Raw genomic sequence first — 14,598 nt, forward strand, 5'->3', positions numbered from 1 at the left:
AGTTATGCTTGTAGTTCTCGTATGCTGATGCTGCTAGTTTTTGCGTCTCATTGAGGTGGGGCTCTCGTTATATGGAGGTAGCACATTGTGGCCTATACATCATACATCGCCGACAAAATTTTATTGGGGGGTCATCGATTGTTTGACTGTTCACTAGTTTGCCGATTTTGATTTGTTGCAGTAGGTTGGTAAGTTGATAACCATTGCATTTTGATGGCATACACCTGCTGTTGGTGGCGAGGGTTAGCTTTGCATGCATGAAGCAGTTTAGCGGTTCCGTGTGCGTGTTAATTTGTGATCCCGACTCCTGAACTGCCTAAAGGGGATTGGTTTTGTCGGTTCCGTGTGCGTGTTAGTTTGTGCTCCTGACTCCTGAGCTGCCTAAAGGGGATTGGTTTTGTCGGGTAATGGCAATTACAATCTGGCCATATAGCATTCTTCTATGTTGGTGGAATTGATGACCAGTATTCTGGTTGCATCTGTTACTCTTTTAGGAAATTTTTGTTGCTCTCTGCTTTTTTGATTCATAGGGGTGCTCAGATCCCATGATCTGATATATCGTACTGTAAAGTCGTCCGAGTATATTATCTACCTGTTCCTGATAATAAGCTTTCAGTTAGTTAATACCACTGACTTTTCCTGTGTGGGCAACACAACCATCTTTTACATGACATTTGCTAAGACAGAGCACTTCAGGTTCCTTCTACTTGTGACATGTACCCTGAGCTGACTGTGATGGTTGCCGTCTATATTGTCGTGTGAATTGTTCCCCACTTGTGATCATCATATTGTATGATGAGCAGTTGGCCATCTCTTGTTCTGTTGGGATATGGTCTGTTTGTATTCCTCTAATTGTTTCAGCTCACAATTCTAGCCGATGGAATTTGGTCCACATCTATGTGTATGTATGCATATCCAATACTGAAAATTTGTGCTTGCCCATTATATGATTATACTAGATCCTGCAGATTATTATTCCAACTTTTATGTTAGCTGTCTGTACTGTTTTTCGTTATTTTCGTAATAACTGGAAAACTCATTTGGTATCCTTGTTGTTATTACTTCTAGCTGTTATTGGAACCTAATTTTTTATAGAACGAGTAAATGCGTATGTGCAATGCACGTTGATATTTGGCAAAATGTTAATTCTACCTTGATTTAGGTAGAATATTAATTGCATGTCAATTATGTGATTAGTGTTGATATTACTATTTGGTATTATTTGCACGCTAAACATGTTGAGTGCTCGCCATTGGAGCAATCTAGATCGTTGGATTGACATGGTTTGGTGGCTGGGATAGTTGGATCTGCCGCTTTGGGTCTTTTTATATTGGTATAGATATAGTGTATTGCAGCATGTTGCAATGGAGGCTTCTCTCTTTCTGGTAGCAATTGATTATGTGTTTTGTTAACAAGCTGTGCATCGTTGTTTGTTTCCCTTTCCTATTTGAAGTTTTGACTCTGTGTTTCATTTAGAAAAGGAGGTTGTCATTCTGGGCTTATAGTTACTGGTCCTTTGTTTCTTGCTTGTTTAGCTTCCATTTACTTTCTGTACACATTGGGCGTGGAGTATTTGGGATCTTCAGTGAAGTGTATATTGTACTACCTGGACTCACCCTGAACGCATATGGTTAGATTTTACAATTAAAACTGGTGAGGCATTGACTTCAGTTGCTATTACCAGAGACTAGCTGTCAGGGATACTTTCTTGAACCTTTGTTTTCTTGTCCTGCTATTGTAGCATAAAAATCTAAAATGGGTCCATCTATTCATTACACCATGTAGTTGCTGTGTGGCCTAGTATAGAATGCAAATGTGCAGCTTCGTGTTTAAATCTGTACTATATGTGTGTTATTTTATTAAAAAAAACTGCCATGCGATTATGTTACATGATAGTATGATGTTCAGTTTATGATTCTTCCACGATAGAAACAGTGATTACCCATTCACAATCCAAGTCTAATACATTGTGGGGTCTTTTTGAGTTTGGGGAATTCTTGAATACCACTATAGGTTCTATCAACTAATTGCACTTCGAAAATGGCTGTGTTTTCCAGTGTGTCATGGTCTAGTAGTTCTCATTTCTACTTTTGTAATGTAGAAAATTGCTAAAATGTCTGATTTGTTCATCTTCTGTACTACAGATGGTGCTGGTGGCAAAGGCACCTGGGGAAGACTTATCGACGCTGATACAGCCACATTCCTTGACCGAAATGATCCAAACTATGATAGCGATGAGGTAATACTTCATGGTCTTGACTTGTGTACTCCAGTCATTTTTTCATGCAATGCTGAACCGTTTGACTTATTTTAGTCACAAGAAACTGGTGTCTAAATATTTTGTTAACGTGTTATGTGGTTAATACTCAGTACTCAGCCTAACTTTGGACACTCATCGTGTTGTGTTTTGTTAATCAGGAGCCATATGAATTAATTGAAGCCCCTGCTACAACCCCACTAGAGGACTACAAGAAATCTTTTGTCACGATCATTGAGGAATATTTCAGCACTGGTGATGTGAAGCAGACAGGTTCTGATCTTAAAGAGCTGGGTTATGATGACTTCCACCGCTACTTTGTCAAGAAGCTTGTTTCCATGGCAATGGACAGACATGACAAGGAGAAAGAGATGGTGTCAGTGCTGTTATCATCTCTGTATGGTGATGGGCTCAGTTCAACTCAAATCAAACTAGGGTTTGTGATGCTGCTACAAGCTGTTGATGATTTGGCTGTTGACATACCTGATGCAGTTGATGTTCTTGCTCTTTTCATTGCACGAGCAGTTGTAGATGACATTCTTCCACCTGCTTTTCTCAACAAGGCAAAAGGAAGCCTGACAGAGTCTTCAAAGGGCTTGCAAGTTTTACAAATTGCAGCAAAGAGCTATCTTTCAGCACCCCACCATGCAGAGTTACTTGAGCGACGCTGGGGTGGTTCAACTCACATCACAGTGGAGGAGGTAAAGAGGAGGATTACTGATCTTCTAAAGGAATATATTAAGAATGGTGATACAGCGGAGGCGTGTAGGTGCATAAGAGAGTTGGCTGTGCCATTTTTCCACCATGAGGTCGTGAAACGTGCTGTCACCCTTGGAATGGAAAGTCCAGCTGCAGAAACCCTTATTGTCAAGCTTCTGAAGGAGGCATCTGAAGAAGGTTTGATAAGCTCTAGTCAGATGGTGAAGGGTTTCTCCCGTATTGTTGAGAGTCTTGATGATCTCTCCCTTGATATACCATCCGCAAAATCTCAATTCCAGACATTGGTATCGAAAGCAGTTTCCGAGGGTTGGCTTGACTCTTCGTATGAATCTTCAGGTGCTAACGGCAGTGTCCAAGATGATGACCATGGGAAGCTGAGGAGGTACAAGAGGGAGGCTGTGTCTATGATACATGAGTACTTCCTTTCTGATGATATACCAGAGCTTATTCGCACACTCAAAGAACTTGGTTTACCAGAGTACAACCCGGTCTTTATCAAGAAACTGATAACAATTGCCATGGATCGCAAGAACAGGGAGAAAGAGATGGCATCCGTTCTCCTATCCTCATTAAGCATGGAGCTATTCTCCAGTGAAGACATCGTCAAGGGATTCATAATGCTTCTTGAATCTGCAGAAGATACTGCACTGGACATATTGGATGCCTCAGATGAGCTGGGACTGTTCCTAGCGAGGGCAGTGATCGATGATGTGCTTGCGCCTCTGAACTTAGATGAGATTGGCAGCATCCTTCCACCAAGCTGCAGTGGGGCTGAAACATTGAACATGGCGCGCTCGCTTGCCTCCGCCCGCCACTCAGGAGAGAGGCTACTGAGATGCTGGGGCGGCGGGACAGGATGGGCCGTGGAGGACGCCAAGGACAAGATAACAAAGCTCCTGGAGGAGTACGAGAGTGGAGGCGATGTAGGAGAAGCATGCAAGTGCATCCGTGAGATGGGCATGCCTTTCTTCAATCACGAGGTGGTCAAGAAGGCGCTGGTCATGGCAATGGAGAAGAAGAAAGAGTGCATGCTTGCTCTGCTACACGAGTGCTTTGGCGAAGGGATCATAACCATCAACCAGATGACCAAGGGGTTCTCGAGGGTCAGGGACGGGCTTGACGATCTGGCTCTCGACATACCTGATGCCAGGGAGAAGTTCCTCTCCTACGTGGAGTATGGGAAGAAGAACGGATGGCTCGTACCCTCTTTCGGCGTTGCTGCTTCGACTTGAACCGATGACCGAGCGAGCAGAAAGCATCAAGCTGGATCGCGAAGACGCAGGCTGCCATAGTGTGGTGCAGCCCACCTAGTTTGCGTTTGCGTTTGCGTTTGCGTTTGCTTCTCTGATGCACGTCCCTGGACTTGCGTCGTAGGTAGGTCAACGAGCCCCTCTTGCTTGTGGTGGTGGCTCACGTCTAGATCTTTGCATCTCTGGACATACCCTTTGCTGTTCTTGCCGTGTTCCGTTCAACATCTTCATAGACATTTTTCTTGTTACATCAAGTAGAACAGAGGAGAAAAAATAACTTCATGTAAAAGTTTTTACTATGCCTCTGCCTCTGCCTCCCCTGCATTGACGACTTGTGATTTGGGAAGCATCATGCCGAAACTAACTGTAGTAGCGACTTGCGGCATATCTGAATCGACAGTTTTTCTAGGGCTATCATCCTATCTCAAAATGCTATGGATATAGCTTTGCTCTTTGTAATAACTTCTAAATAAATTTGAGAACGTTTGGTCTTGCCTCCTGGGTTTCGATGGATTGGTCCAGACGCCTTGAATTGAGCCAACGGGGCATGCTAAACTGTCAGACCTCTTCCATGAGCTCAAGCGCACGGGTGGCACCGGGCAAAGTGGAGTACAGGCCTTTTCTCAAAGGCAAAGTTGAAAGTTGCACCTACACGCTGCTCTCCTCGTCGTCCTTCGGCTTGACATTGCTCAAGAATCTCGCATCCTCTCCACTGATGACCACTATCTTTGGGCGCGTCTCAACCGCAAGGTCATTAGCATCGCGGTCCTTAGCGTGCCAGGAAGAAGCAGAGTGCGTGCACTGCAAACGTTAAAGAGGGTGACGCTAACACTATTTTTCTTCACCCACGATAATGCTAGAAGGAGCAAAAACCATATACTACACCAGTTGAAGACAAACAATGGCTGGGTCACACACCACAAAGTTAAAGAGTGAAGTGCAATGTAGGTCCTCGAACTATTTTAAGGGTGTCATGTAGGTCCTCGAACTATAAAAATCATCATCCAGGTCCTCAAACTACAGTAAGTGTATTATTGAGGTCCAAAATTTCCCTAACCCCCTCTAACTAGCCAGCTGGCGCCGTTAACCGTGAACACTAAACAGTAAATTGTGAACAGTAAAATAGTGCACCAGTTCCAACATCATTTCTGTATGTGCTGAACAGTAAAAATCAAAAAAAATCTGGAATTCTTTGGCACCGAAGATACCCTGGTGCGTGAACAGTAAAAAATGTTCATTAATTCAAAAAAATGTTAGCGAATATGAAAAGTTATTCGCAACTTTATAAAAATGTTCACAAACAATAAATTTGAAAATATGTTCGCAAGTATGGAAAAAATGTTCGCGAGATTAAAAAAATGTTCGCGAACCACAAATATATGCGACTTCAACATTTTTTTTAAAGTCACGAATAATTTTTCCAAATTCATCGTTCGCGAACATTTTCCTAAAGTCGCGAATAATTTTTTTAAATTCACGAATATTTTTTCCAAATTCATCGTTCACGAACATTTCTTTAAAGTTGCGAACATTTTAATTAAAGTCTCGAATATTCTTTCCAAATTCATCATTCGCGAACATTTTTTTAAAGTCGCGAATATTTTTTCCAAATTCATCGTTCGCGAACATTTTTTTAGAGTCGCGTATATTTTTTCCAAATTCACATTCGCGAACATTTTTCTGAATTAATGAACATTTTTTACCGTTCATACAACTGGGTATCTTCGATGGCAAAGATTTTCAGATTTTTTTTATTTTACTGTTCATCGTACACTGTTCATCACGTGCAGAAATGATGCTCGGAACTTAAGGCTGTTTTACTGTTCACATTTCAATGTTTCATTGTTCATGTTTAACGCTGCCAGCTGGCCGGTTAGAGGGGGTCAGGGAGATTTTGGACCTGAATGACACACTTACTGCACTTCGAGGACTTGAATGACAATTTTCATAGTTCGAGGACCTACGTGACACCCATGAAATAGTTCAAGGACCTACAGTGCACTTCACTCAAAGTTAAAGGAGGACACCATCCACACACACTTTGCGAGTGTCATTGGCAGAGAGGCCAGACCCTGACCTAGGACTTCAATTGGAACAACCTTCACACCGAGCATGTGGACTTGATGCTTGACGGGAATCGATGACCCCTTCATGGAGGAGGAGGTCAAAAGGGCCATTGACGAGATGTCGGACGACAAAGCCTGGGTCTTATGGTTTACCTGCATCTTTTTTGAACTTTGTTAGGCCTCAATCAAGGATGATGTGATGCGGGGTCTTTCGCCATTTTACGACTTGCATTCTAAGAACTCCCAACTCTGCAAACATTGTCCTTTTGCCGAAGAAAGATGGGACGGAGGAGATTTTGGACCATAGGCATATAAGTCTCATTCCTGCCATTGCCAAAGTGCTTGCTTCGACTTGCCCCTTTCATGAACAACCTTGACTCCAACTCCCAAAGTGCATTCATAAAGAAGAGGAGCATACATGACAACTTCATGTATGTCAGGCCAGACGCCTGCACAGAAATAAAAAGGCAACCTTGCTCTTCAAATTGGACATTCAAGACCTTCGACTCTGCTAGATGGGATTACATCCTTGATCTACTTCAGCGGAAGGGGCTGCCTAGTCGGTTCAGGGACTGGATCACCGCCTTGGTAGCCACATCTTCATCATGGGTCCTCTTCAACGGGAACTCCCCCCCCCCCCCAAGATCTTGCATGGGAGGGGGTTGCGGCAAGGCGACCCATGTCGATGTTGTTATTCGTTATCGCCATCGACCCCCTACAGCAAACCCTGAATGTTGCTACTAAGCATAACGTTCCGCACAAGACGGGTGGAAGAGGGGCCACCTTCTGCACCTCGCTTTATGTCGAGGACGCCGCTATCTTTGTTGCCCTCATCAAGCAGGACGTCCATAATCTGGCGACCATTTTGGGCTCTTTTGGTGAGGTGACCGGTCTTTCCACCAACTTTCAAGAGAGCTCTATGGTTTCTATTTGTTGCAACAACCTCAACCTTGACGACATCCTGCAAAACTTATCAGCCATACGAGCTTCTTTCCCAGTCAAACATCTTGGCCTACCACTCTTCTCAAGAGAATGGACTTCCATCCGCTTGAGGATAAAAATGTGGCAAAGCTCCTTCCATGGCAGGGGAGGAATATCACTATGATTGGTCGAACTACTTTGGTCAAGTATGTCCTCACCTCGCAGACACTATATCATGTCACCCCTCTAGTCGTCATTCCTAGAGTTCTCAACAACATAAGAAGGTGGAGTGGGCTTTCCTTTGGTTGGCGGCGGACAAGACCTTGGGCACGAAATGCAAGGAGAATTGGGAAATTGGGTGCCACCCCACCTACCTTGACGGCCTTGATGTTCTCCATCTTGAGAAATTTGCTAGGGCCTTGTCGTTGTGCTGGCCATGGATTGAGCAGAACAACCCAACCAAGTTGTTGATTGGCATGGGCAGTCCCTTGTGACGTCGTGGGCATGGAGTTTTTCCATGTCTACACCTGCATCACCATAGGCAATGGGGCTAAGACGCCTTTTTGGGATGCGCCATGGCTGGATGGGAAGAGGCCAAATGACATTGCCCCCTTGTCCATATGGCCTGAAAGAGAAAGAAGTGGATTGTTCGCCAGGCCCTTGCTAGGAATGTGTGGATTAAACAAATCAAGTTGACCGAGGATTTTTTTTTCTCATGGATCATCTTCTTGAGTACCCAGAGCTTTGGAGCATCCTCTCGCATGTTTAGCTTAACGATGTTCTGGAGGATGACATTTCTTGGAAGTTTGCGGCAAGAAGTATCTACTCGACCAAGTCTGCATACAAGGCTCAATTCCATGGCGTCATCCTCGCTTCAATGAACAAGACTGTCCGGAAGACTTGAGCCCCTCCGAAGGTCAATTTTTTATTTTATCTTTGCTTGGTTAGCCATTCAGAATAGGATTTGGACCGTCGATCGTCTAGCTAGGAGAGGATGACAAAATTCTGGACTTTGCGCATCTGCAAGAGGGCCAATGAGACGGCCATGCATCTTTTTTTCCGGGTGTCGCTTCACCATGATTGGTGTGAAGAATGACCCAAGGATTGACTTGGTTTGGACTCCCCTGAATTTATCTGTGTGGGCAGGTGAGAGAAACATCAAATCTTGGCGGACAAGCATGACAACCCTCAACATTGCAAACCGAAAGACGATGGCCTCCCTAACCATGCTTGTCTGCTGGACGCTCTGGAATGAGCGAAACGCTCATGTCTTCCAAAAGAAATCAAACTTTACCATGCTGCTCCCTCCGTTCCTAAATATAAGTCTTTGTAGAGATTCCACTATAAACTACATACGGATGTATATAGATGCATTTTAAGGGTGGATTCATTCATTTTGCTCCGTATGTAGTCTATCCAGTGGAATCTCTACAAAGACTTACATTTAGGAATGGAGGGAGTACATCCTAAAGCTTATCGAGGAGGCTAAGATTTGGGTCATCTAGCAAAATAATTGGGTAATTTTATCTGCCACGAGAGTTAGAAGCCTTTCCTTTTGTATGTTTGATGTCGCTGTGCTCTTTTTTGAGCAGTAACTCTATATTAATAAATGAGGCAAATCTTTTGCTTTGATTTAAAAAAAAATCAGCTCCAATATGCCATGTTAATTCTCTACAGCGATCTCTTGAATTGATTTGCATGATGACGACAATTGATTAACAAAGAATAAAGCGATTGGTCATGAACGCAACAAAAGGATGTTTTCCGATGGATTATATCATGTGCTACCAGTAGAGTTTAGAAGACCTATTTGACTGTACTCTGACATCTAAGATGCACATCTAGAGTCAGAACTCAGGAGCAGGCTGCAGTTCACATCTAAATTGAACTTTCAATGGAATTTGGTTACCCACATCCGTACCAAAATGATAGAACATTATCAGCCTCATTTCAACGGTGCTCATCTCCTTACTTAAGCTACAACATGCTTGCTACCCATGGAACACCTCCTAGGTTTCGGACCTGTACACAGCGTCAGCTCTCGTTCTGCAGTCTGGCCTGATCTTGCAGAAACAGCAGCTGAAGAGTCCCTTGCGAGGCCGCGGAGCTCTGTGCTTGTCGTGCGGTTGGGACTTCCGAGAGGGTGCGCACGCACCACACGGTAGAATCTCAGAGAAACAGACACCGCGGCGACGACCTTTGACTTCGTCGACCTTTGGCATGCGCTCTCCAGCTCTTGAGGCGACATTCCCTGTAGTGGATGCTTCAGGAATGACAGAGATCTTCTGGTAGCTCAGGATCCTCGACTCCGCATCTCCTGCATCGCTATCTGCACCGTGAAGGCATCCCAGGATGTGAGATGCTTTCTCCTTGGGCTGTTGTCCTGGGAGCGGTGGCGAAGGGCACTCCCTTCTGGATGAAGCTACGGTTCTGCAGTCCGTGGCGACTGGATTCTGCGTCTGTTGATCTTCTCTGGATTGCATGACCAGGCTGACCGACGAATTCTTGGAAACAGTCCTATTGCTGATGGAGATTGGAGAAAGATTGATCCTGATGTCCACGTTGCACTTGAGCAAATTCTGCAGAGAAACCACAAGTGGCATCCAGAAGCTCTCTGATGTTGGTACCTCCTCAGGATGACAGAATTGTAACTCGGCAACTGCCACACCTGCAATCCGAAAATAAATAGAATGAAAATCTGACTTGAAACATCCTCAGCGGGCATGCAATGATGCTTATATAATATGTCACCATGATTGCTCAGACTGAATGCCAATTGCTACAGAAGATCAGAACTCTGAGCATAGTGCACGCGTTAAAAGAAACAAGGACTCTGCCCATGATGTACCATCTGATGGTGAACAATAACTTATTTTGGCAGGTGCGAACATTTGTTCAGTATGTGTTTTTTGGAATGCAGCATTGAGCAACTGGCTGGATAAAGATGTATGGTGGATCAACAGGAAAGAAGGGCTACATGAAGCAGGGACATGACTTAATAAGATAGAATGACAAATGAATCTTCTTTTGAAACAAAGTAAAAGTTCTAACACAGAGTTATATCAATTACCTTGGGTTGTGTACAGGGATGACAACTTTCCATCTTTCTGCAACAGATTATGAAGTGACTTAGATGTGCAGTTTTCAAGAGCCTTCATCCATATCGTCTCCAGTACATCTGGATCTCCTAAATTCATATCCAGACATCCAAGTTTGTTCTGGTAGCACAGATGAGAACTGGTCTCTAAGCTTTCATCTTTCAGGGCAGCAGCCCCGTCGTCTGCACAATTAATAGCATGATTATCAGAAAAATAGACACCTGTAATCAGAGATTTGTTTCATAATGATATTTGATATAGGGAACAATTTGAGATATTCGGCATTAATGCAGCATGCCTTTTTCAGACAGAGAACACGAGGTACCTGTTTGACTCTCTGTGAACATGCTTGAAACTGCAGTATCATCTAGGGCTTCTAGGCAGTAAGGCTCTCTCATATTGAACTGTAACAGAGCGGCGGTGAGCCAAGTGGACTGGTTCTTCGTGGTTTTCAATTGCTTTTCGGTTTCAGAAAGTATTTCCAGCGCATTCCTAAGTTTGTGCACGTCCACATCAGCAGCTGAGAAGTTGCACAGACAGGGTTAGACAGATATGGAAATAATAGATCCATGTACACTGTAAGCTTATATACACACATAGGGATAGTGCTATAAATCATCAACAAAATCGCAGATTTGTGTGCCGCTATGTCTCATGTAGCTCGCACAACTTTAAAGTTTGCCTAGGAAGGGAAGTGCACGTACATGTATTTTTGCCAGTAACTTTCCTAACTTCTGAAGAATCTGAGGGTTGCTTCGCAGCTAAAATATCCATGATAAGATTTGCAAGCTGAGCCAATAGCTGCATGGGATCGACCTTTGAACTCAAAAGCTCCCTAGCCCTCCGAACAATGGTAGCAGCATCTGATGACATAGACAGATTAAGAAGATCAAGCAACTCTTCATCTGAGACATCACCTATCTGCCAAAATATAATTGGAGGTTATTTATAGGTTCAAAGAAGAGAAAAGGATAACATATTTTCTGATGATATATATGAAGCTAGAAAGCTTGAGTAAATCAACTTACTAGGTCGTATGTTACTGATTTGCTGATCCTTTTTCCGAGCAGAGTTAATTGGTCAAGCATTTGAACTGCATCCCGAATGGAACCACTTGCCTTGCGAGCAAGAAGCTCCAGCGCTTCGGCTTCGAACTCCATACCTTCTTTTGTGCAAATCTTGCTCAACCGGCGGACAATATCTGCATCATCTATCTTGCAAAACCTATAGCTCTGGCACCATCCAGCGGAGTTGCTTGGTAGTTTATCGATGTCGGATGTTATCATGACAAATATTGAGCTTGCAGGGATCCCTTCAAGGCTACTGTAGATGGAGTACCATCCCTCCTTATCCATATGTTGGCAATCATCTACAATAAGTACCTTGAAGTGCGAAGAAGCAGGAATTTCACAGGCATTCCTGAGCAAGACAGCAACTCTAGATTTGCAATCCAGTTTGGAAGCATCAACCTCTACCACACTGTTGCTGTTTCCTGAGAATATGGCCACGCATTCCTCGCAGTGCCCACAAGGTTGGTTCCCACCTGGAGAGAGGCAATTCAGCGCCGCTGCAAATACCCTAGCCGCGGATGTCTTGCCAATGCCGTGCGGGCCGTGGAGGAGATAGATTGGAGCAAGCTTTCCTTGAGAAACAGCGTTTGAAAGAGACTGTGCAACAACATTCTGTCCAGCCAGCTCAGAGAAAGACTTTGGCCGGTACTTCTGGAGCAAGCTTCTTGCGCCTTCCTGGGGCTCACTCCGGCCGAGCTCTTCCCCTTCAATCACCAGAGAGAAAGCCCTGTCCTTGGCAGCTCTCGACATCCCGGGGATCGCAGAGCAGCAGTTCTGGTTATGAAGCGCCGCCTTCACCCGCGCGTTGGCCTTGATTATGTTGATCGGAGAGTTGGCGAGGCGGCCGCCAAACTCCTCCCTCCTCCTCTGGACATGATCATACATGTTGTAGCTGAAGCTGTGCCTGCCGTAATTGCTTGCCTCCACGTCATCTTCCTCGAGGGAACACCCCTCCCAGATGGTCTTCTTGGCCGAGAACTTGGCCAGCGAGTTGGTGTCTGGGTCCCTCAGAGATCTGGACCTCATGACAGCGACCAGAGCCCTCGAAATCGGGATATCAACCGAATGCCTCCTCCCCTCAATCATCTTGCAAAGCTTCCGCAGGCTGATAAGAGACTGCAGACAGCTGAATCCTGCAATGCTGACGAGTCTTTAGGAACAATGTTGACTTGTGACAAGGAAAGCACATGCATTGCACGCTAACACGAAATTTTGAAACATGAAGCAGATTCCCCATCTAAAATTTCCATCTATTTTTAGATATTTGGTAACAGGAAATGCAGGCCGTGGACCGCGATTTTTCAGGAAACAGACTCCCTCCCGCTGCGATTTACCCTAACAGCATTTACCGCGCAGACAATCAATCTTGGGAGCAGAAAAGGATAGAAATTGGGTGTACGGTTTTGAGCAAATCAATCTTGCACTGGTAAAAAAAAAGAGAGAGAGAACTCGCAAAGAAGAAGAAACAAAATCGTAAATGCAGAACGCATCTGAGAAGAGAAAACAAGAGGAGAGAAAAAACAACCTGGGAATTGAGGTTCTTGGAAGAAAAACCTGGCAGCGGGGGGATTTAAAAAAGGGAGACGGGAGCGCAATTCCCCATAGGGGAATGCACCTCAAAGAAGGAAAAGAAAACGAAGAATCAGAGCATCTCGGCGACACGCGAACCGAACAACCAGAAGGAAACCAAGCAGGAACAGAAGAGGGAAGGTCGGGATTCGAACCGAAAGAAAGCTTACCCTACGTCCCTACCACCGCGAAGCCGGCCACCGCCACCGCCGCCGCCGACGAGGAGAGGAAAACCGGCACAGCCTTTAGGCACCGCCACCGCCACGCTCCAGTTCGCTCCCGGTATTTACCACCACCGCCGCCGCCACCGCATTAATAACGCGAGCGAAGCGGAGGGAGGCGGGGTGGAGGGGCCGCAGGAGCAAGAAGAAGACGAGGGGCAGCGCAGTGGCAGGGCGCGTAAATTCGCCCGAAGTCGACGGATGGTTAGCCCCGCGAGGCCTGGGTGGAGACTGGAGTAGAGGAAATCGGAGGCCGGCCGCGCCTCGGGCTACGTGCCATCGCTCATCGGTGGCTTTACAGCCGTAGATTGGTGTGAACAGCAGGGGCATGCTCGTCTTTTACCGAGAGGATTGCGCGGCTCCGTCACGGTCGAATCATAACGGACGGGGCAGTGGCCGTGCGCCGAGTCCATGACAGGTTGGACCCGGGCCCACGCGTCGGCGACCGAGGGGCGCGTGAGGATGGCGTCAGATTTACTGTTGCTGATGGCGGGGGCGGGGGCGGGGGCTCGTGACCCCACCGCTTCTCTGTGCTCTGCTCGTCCTTTGCTCATCCTTTACTGCCAGAATAACTCTGTTTCGCCCAAAAGCAAAATTTGGCTTTCCTGGCGTGGCCTCGTTTTTGTTTCCTGCGTAAATTGCACATCAAACGGCAATCACAGTACCGTTTGAAACGCCGGGTTTCCTTATTTGTTTGACAGCACGCAATTGCCCTTGTACCCCTGTTTTTGTCCAACTGCACGCACGCTCGCTCGCACGGATGGTTGCCAAATCCGGAGTACAATTCTGAAGATTTGTGGAGATCAATCAAGAGGAAATTATGTGTTTCAGACGGACATGTATATTATGATGGCACAAGATCGTCTTTTCCCATCCGAGGGCATCTCATCATCGTCTGATTTTTTTGTTTTTGTAGGAGTAGTTGATTTGTTTATCATCTGATTTGGAGCCTACCCATGTTATGGAATTGTGATGGTTGCACTGTTCTCTGTTTTGTATGCAATGCAGCACCCACCTTGAGCATTTGTTTCTTGTGCCAGGAGATGGAGGGTGGAATGGATGTCTGGGACCTTCTTTTTCTAGAGCACATGTTCGCGGTATTATTTATCTCTCTCTTCTTTTAACGGGGATACGACACAGGGGGGCCAAGGTTAGTTAGGTGCGGCGATGTGTTTACTCGTTTTCTAATCACCATTTCATTACTACTGCTAGTGATTAGGCAACGAAGGCAGGGCGCTGGTGATGAGCTAGTAGTCTCGACTCTGCTCGCTGCGCTGCTGAAACAAATGTTGGCTTTAATCATGAGATTAGCCCGCCATTTAAGATATGATCGCATCATCGTGCCCGAATCTACAGGGTAAGCACTCCCAAATCAGACAGTTCCTCGTGCTTATCTTTTTCTTTGAAAAATAATACTATGAAGTTT

At 45.3% G+C, this 14,598-nt stretch overlaps 2 protein-coding genes across 2 annotated transcripts in view; one reads left to right on the forward strand and one right to left on the reverse strand.

Annotated features, from left to right (window-relative positions):
• LOC119337095 (MA3 DOMAIN-CONTAINING TRANSLATION REGULATORY FACTOR 1-like) overlaps positions 1-4,532 on the forward strand; it is a 5,903-nt gene extending 1,371 nt beyond the window's left edge. The window contains exons 3-4 of the mRNA XM_037609208.1: positions 2,145-2,239; positions 2,419-4,532. Coding sequence (XP_037465105.1) covers positions 2,145-2,239; positions 2,419-4,209 — 1,886 coding nt within the window. The 3' untranslated portion in view covers positions 4,210-4,532. The remainder of the gene's footprint in view (positions 1-2,144; positions 2,240-2,418) is intronic.
• Positions 4,533-8,955: 4,423 nt separating this feature from the next.
• Positions 8,956-13,397, reverse strand: LOC119337943 (protein STICHEL-like 2). Its single transcript, XM_037610222.1, has 6 exons — positions 13,122-13,397; positions 11,341-12,515; positions 11,017-11,233; positions 10,638-10,832; positions 10,285-10,494; positions 8,956-9,882 (listed from the first exon to the last, which is right to left on the reverse strand). The coding sequence occupies exons 2-6, from the start codon at positions 12,466-12,468 to the stop codon at positions 9,224-9,226; spliced, it is 2,409 nt and encodes an 802-aa protein (XP_037466119.1). The 5' UTR covers positions 12,469-12,515; positions 13,122-13,397; the 3' UTR covers positions 8,956-9,223.
• Between the last annotated feature and the right edge of the window lie 1,201 nt (positions 13,398-14,598).

This window comes from Triticum dicoccoides, chromosome 7B (genome assembly GCF_002162155.2).
Source record: "Triticum dicoccoides isolate Atlit2015 ecotype Zavitan chromosome 7B, WEW_v2.0, whole genome shotgun sequence".
Taxonomy (NCBI): Eukaryota; Viridiplantae; Streptophyta; class Magnoliopsida; order Poales; family Poaceae; genus Triticum; species Triticum dicoccoides.

Excerpts from the sequence above, each read along its gene's own strand:
- LOC119337943 (XM_037610222.1), bottom strand. The coding sequence starts at position 12,468 with ATGATTGAGGGGAGGAGGCATTCGGTTGATATCCCGATTTCGAGGGCT. Across the intron at positions 10,833-11,016 it reads AGTTACTGGCAAAAATACAT|CTGCTGATGTGGACGTGCAC; the intron begins GTACGTGCACTT and ends GCAACTTCTCAG. Across the intron at positions 10,495-10,637 it reads GTTCACAGAGAGTCAAACAG|ACGACGGGGCTGCTGCCCTG; the intron begins GTACCTCGTGTT and ends TTAATTGTGCAG.